This window comes from Chanos chanos, chromosome 1 (assembly GCF_902362185.1).
Source record: "Chanos chanos chromosome 1, fChaCha1.1, whole genome shotgun sequence".
Lineage (NCBI taxonomy): Eukaryota > Metazoa > Chordata > Actinopteri > Gonorynchiformes > Chanidae > Chanos > Chanos chanos.
The window spans coordinates 22,581,211-22,587,210 of record NC_044495.1 but is presented as its reverse complement, the minus strand read 5'-3'; the positions used below and the strand labels follow the sequence as shown (position 1 = coordinate 22,587,210).

The window sequence follows — 6,000 nt, the reverse complement described above, 5'->3', positions numbered from 1 at the left end:
GGCAGCAGAGCTCCTCTTCTTTGGACACAGCTTTAAAATCTGAGGGGCGAAACAGTGTAATAATGATTTCTCTCACACTCACTTAACAGACAGAGAAACAAATTCCTAATGACTACCACAGCTGTTTGAGTTTTGTCTCTGACATGGCTACGCCTCAGCGTTCCACCGGGTATAAAAAGCTCTAAGCGATAAAAGTGTATTAAAGTGTATGAAAATATATATCAATAGGCATACACTACTTTGATGATACTAATTGTTTTCTGCGCTAACTTTGAGTTGACTGAGACCCTGTAGTGACAGTACAATCTCATTCTCTGTGCGCTCAGAAAAAAGTAACCTACACTGCACTCTGAACTATATTTAAGCTCATGCGTAATATGTACACTTCAATAAGATGCATCTTAATATGCATCTCAGCATATGAAAGAAAAGTACGATTGATGGGACATGTGGACACAACTCATCTAAGCACATCTGACGGAGAGCTTCAGCCAGAGACAGCAGGTAGAAACAACCAAGATATTGTGGTGCTTAGACAAATGCCACTGTGTCTGAAATTAGAAAGTGATGTACTCTCATACGTCAGCACATTAACACATCAGAACATCTTAATGAGGTGAAGCTAGCTGAATAGTTTTAATCTCAACAATACAAGTTCACCATAAGTTCATATTCCCAGTATCACAAAGGGACAACCATTAAGGGACAAAACCACAGATTCTATTCTTTGATTAGCACTCAAAGTTTGAATATTAAAAGTTAAAACCAAAAAATTTAGTTTGTACAGTGCTGGAACATAGAGCTTAAGATGACTGTACTAGAATCAATCTTGTGTATCTTAAATGACATTTTAGTTTATAAGTTTTCAGTGATACATGAGAGACAATGCAATCTATGTTGGGTGATGTTAGTCTACAACAGCACGAAACCTCGGTATCTTCTGTATGATTTCAACCATATCAACGCCAAATTTGCCTATCAAGGTGGTATTAATGTATCTGTTTTGAAACTGTTTGTAACTGGAAAACTGGCAAATGAGTTTGTGGAAGACCCAAGCTTCCCACTGAATAACAACTACGCACATCATGATAACAAAATTATTATTATTGTTATTGTTATTGTTGTTGTTGTTGTTATGAGTAATAATAATAGTAACAACAACAATAACAATAATAATAACAATAATAATAATAATAATAATAAATGAGATATATTTGGAATCCATGGGAAATTATGTGAACCATGGAACCTAGACACAGTTTACAGATTACAGTTTACAATATTACTGTTTCCTAAGTAACTCAGACCTCTTATGCTGCTCAAAAATTAAATATCAAGTCAGGGAATAAGGTGTGTGTGTGTGGAAGAGAAGGACAGATACAGAGAAAAATAGAGAAGGAGTGTATTCAGTATGTCCTTTCTAAGCAACCTACTATTAAATCTATACATCACTCTGAGACAGACAGAGATGAATGAAGAGCTACATAGAGGGAGAATGATCAGTCAACACACAAATAAATGTCTCCTCACAATTAATGCAAAACATTAAATAACTTAAGCCTGGGAGCTGCTGAGAGAGTGTCTTCAAATAAACTTAATTACATTTAATTATCAGATGCTCCAGGGAGATTCCACTATTTTTTCCATATTCTCAGTCTTTATTCCCTAATACTTAGGGGAGAAAAAACAGGAATAGAGATATGAGTAATTATGACATTTTCCTTTATGTCAAATCAAAACCTTTTCATTCCAGAAAAATCATACGTTATATCTAAATCAGCATTTAAAATAGTTTCTCTCAGGCACAATTACTATCATCACTTCTGTAAAAAAAGGACAATTTTATTTTCCCCTCAATTTTACATCAAAATTAAGATGAGAACTTGTAATTATGAGAGTAGTTTAATACTTCACGGAGATAACCTCTGAATCGTCCTAATGGCTACATTAATTACTATAGATGTATAATCTCTGGTTAATATCAGGACCCATTCTGATTGACTTTGACTAAATAATGACTTATTCACACGGTTGAGAATGAGGAAAGACTTCATCATTGTCCACATCGCTCTGTTTCCAGTGCAGGCAAGAACTGTATGGTATGCTTGAAAGTACACTGTTAAGCATAATGTTTTACTGAATAAATAGCTCTGAAACCTCCTTGCTACAAAACACAAAAAACAAGTGAGCACATCCAAATTGGCACACCGTGGAGGGAAAAAAGCAATAACATTCATCAGCTCAGAGGAGGAACTTGGTAATTACGCGCCTTAGTCGGTAGAGACGACATTCAAAGTTCCAAGGTAATACCTCCTGATTGAAATGAGGTTTGGAACAGGGATTTTTAAAAGATCTAATAAGCTACATTTCCCATGAAGCTTGACTGAGAAAAATTCCATGGGCCAGTGAAAAAGGAGAGTCTTACCACAATGAGGTCATTGAAGAGGAAGACCTCCCTCTGATGAGCGGCTTGCTTCTGGGCTTTATTGACATCAGCTACTTCAAAGAGGCGACTACAGCATACCAACCTCCTATGGGGCACTGAGAGAACCTACAGGTAAACATATAGACAAAAAATCATATGTACTTTCAAGTAGATGAAAAATAATGCCACTTTTCATTGTCTAAAACAAAGATGAATGATATTTATATATAAAATATATATAAATCTAATCCGAAATATGCTTTTTGAGACTTCTCGAGCAGAAAGATAACTGACATATACATTGGAAACATATACATTGGATCACTGTATTCTTCCATCTCATACATCCTCACAAATCCAGCTGCACCAAGAGGGAAATATCTTTGAGAACGCCACTGTTAAAGTTGATCTGTTCAGTCATTACTAAGGAAACAGACGTCAGACAACAGTGCTGATTGACACAAACAAGAGATATGGTCCTCATAAGGCACTCCTAAACTCTGTGTATGTGTGTGTGTGTGTGTGTAGCAACGTCCGCAATATACATTTCTTAAATCACAGTATATTCAAACACACTGGAAAAAGATCTACACCACAACAGCTGGACCAGGGAAAAAAGAAAGAATGAATAAGGGATGTGAACGAACGTGTGTGTATGTGTGTGCGTGTGTGTGTGTGTGTGTGTGTGTGTGTGTGTTTGTTAGAGAGGGTACAAAAAGATTCTGCTCCAGTGTTTATTAAAGCCTGAGTGGCCAGGTCGTATTGATCACTTTCTGCTCCATTGGCTTTGCTGAGAGCAGCCTAATATCTGTGTGTGACAGGGCATCCTCTGTGTGCCTTTAGAGCCTCCAGCCCAGTGAAACTCACTCACCATCTCTCTCCTGCTCTCATCTGATAATAAAACCACAATTAGGCTTACGCTTGGGCAGAGAGAAGGCAAACAGTAATACTGGGACTGATGCTGCGAGAAACTGAGGTGAAATCTATAGTTTGTGTACACAAATGAGAGCGAGAGGAGAAAAGTGCAAATATTGGTCCTTTGGCCTGGAGTTAAATAGAAGAACCCTGAGGAATACAGATACCTTATACCAGTTCGCTGTTCAATGGAGCAACAAGTTAAGACCTAGCCTGCCTCAACGCATATGAAGTATGTAACTCAAATTCATTTTCTACATGTGGACCTAGTCTAGGTCAGTGTTACTGAAGCCTGAACTTTTGAGTTTTTGATACTGAAAGTTGATTTTGTCATATCAAACACACGGTATCTGAACCCAGGGGAAAAAAGTGCCTCAAACTGTTGTGCCGACAGTAACAACTAGTAACAACTGAGTAAGGCGTACACTGATTTTTAACTTCAATGAGCTTAAAGAAAAAGTTCATTAAAGGACGTTGTACAGCAGCTACCTCTAAAGCTGCACAAATTCTGAATTACATTTTATTTTAATGAATTTAATCCTAATTCACCATTCCAGCTGGCTCCTCTCTAACAGAAATATCCTTGTGTCAGTGGATTCTATGAAAGATTAATGCAATGTACTGTATTAAGTTCATGGAACAAAATAATGATGATTACCAAAAAGCATTTGTAATGACAGCGTCAGGCATCCTGGTCTAAATTAATGTTAAAAGAGAGACAGGTAAAAGAGGAAGAGTGAGTGAGGGAAAAAGAGGGATAGAAAGAGGAGAGAGAGAGAGAGAGAGAGAGAGAGAGAGAGAGAGAGAGAGAGAGAGAAGGTATATAGTTGAGCTTCATTTTAATTTCAGTGTTGTCTATCCATCCGTTTACTACAAAATGGCTTATGTGGTTTAAGGAGTTCACTCAAGAGAGAGTGAAAAAGATATAGGTGTACTAAGAAACTGGACACTGACAGGCAGAGGATGGGGGAACAAGAGAGAGGAAAAGAGGAAAAGAGAGCGGGTGAAACAATAAGGGCATGAGTGAAGACTGGACTGTGATGAGAGCATGAGCTTTAGTCTTCTCATAGGAGACACGGTTTCTCTGTGCAGTTTATCCAAAGCAGATTACAAAATAAAAAGCCAGACAATGATCCAGAACATCCCTCTGTCTTTCAGGAGAGGCAAATTCACGAGCACACTGGGCAAACCATGCGGAATCAGTGACAAGCTTTAGAAGCAAACAGCAATTCTAAAAAAAATGTTTTGGCAAACCTCTTACTAAAAGTATATTTAAACTAGGAGCCTGTCTCATGAATGATGATCAAGCGGGTGAAATAATTATATAAAAAGATGGTATTCCCCTGCACAGCTGTAATTACATGGCTGTAAATGTATAATTGTATAGATGTAGCTGGATATGTATAGCTGTATATGCATAACTGTATACACCCTTTTCACTGCAGCATAAATTAACAAACCTCAGTTATGCTGCAGGCACTACTCATCAAAGTGGATGTGGGCACTGTTTCTCTCTTATCTCTCTTGTGTGTGTGTGTTTGTGTGTGAGTGTCTGTGAGCTTCCGTGGGGGCCATGGTCAGTAATGAAAAGTCCGTGAAGTGTTTCACATTCAAATATTTCCTGTACTTGCACACATGCTCACACACACACACACACACACACACACACACAAGCACATAAATTATAGATTCAGCAAGAACAGGCTGTTTCTCCATTTCTATTAATCAATGCTTAGACAATGACAACAGTTTGTATGTCTTCAGAAATGTGTTCATATATCACTTGCCAACACAAACTGAGCAAAAACACTTTCTCTCACTCTGTCTCAGGTGTTGACCACTCTCTGATGGTCAAGCCAATCTCAGGCTTTGTCATGTGAATGTGTTGGAGAAAAGAAGCGATGAAAGATCCATCTTTGTTTAGTTTAATTAGGTTATTTAGGTACACACTATTCATACAAAATGCTTTGGACAACCTTGGTCAATCTAAGGTACACATAAGGTACAATAGGTACAAAAAGGTACAATACTGGACAGAGCTGGTAACTTTGTCATTACAAGATTGTGCTGTATTATTTAATCATAACCTCTGAGGACATTCCATGCTTTATCCCTATGAACATCAGTGAATAGAATATTGAATTTATGTCTGTGTTTTTACATTAGGTTGCAGTTGATTGGTCAGAATATTGGGTTGAATATTTCTATCTGTAGTAATTCTGTAGAAAGTGTAGAGGACCATTATTAAGAATTTTTCACTCACAGTCTTCATGCCCATGATGCTCTGCTCCACTTTGGTGACGTAGGTGACGTGGTCTTCATTGGAGCGTAGCTCTCTCTGTTGAATGCGTTCATAAATGCCTACCACCATGTCTCGAGGGATGTCTGCTCCATCATCCACGCCTGAGAAACACACGGTCACACCCACGCAGATAGACAAAACAGACACACAGACAAAAACAAATATATACATCCAGTACAGATTCTCCACTCACATTTACTCTGCTATAGATTTCCCACACACTCTTTGCCAGTGCATATCTAATGTTTCCAGTTTGGCTCACTCTCTGAGAAAAAGAGGAGAGAAAATTTAAAATGACAAATGCTCTCATGGAGCCTCACAACACGTCTTTAAATGAGCCTGTGTGTGAGCGTGTGTG

The 6,000-nt window shown here is 38.0% G+C and overlaps 1 protein-coding gene across 1 annotated transcript in view; it reads right to left on the bottom strand.

Moving 5' to 3' along the window:
• iqsec3a (IQ motif and Sec7 domain ArfGEF 3a) overlaps positions 1-6,000 on the bottom strand; it is a 74,230-nt gene that overhangs the window by 8,155 nt on the left and 60,075 nt on the right. Inside the window, exons 8-10 of the mRNA XM_030778115.1 lie at positions 5,604-5,743; positions 2,426-2,551; positions 1-39 (exon numbers count right to left, since the gene is read on the bottom strand). The exon at positions 1-39 is cut by the window's left edge and continues 61 nt beyond it. Of these exons, the coding sequence (XP_030633975.1) occupies positions 1-39; positions 2,426-2,551; positions 5,604-5,743 (305 nt within the window). The remainder of the gene's footprint in view (positions 40-2,425; positions 2,552-5,603; positions 5,744-6,000) is intronic.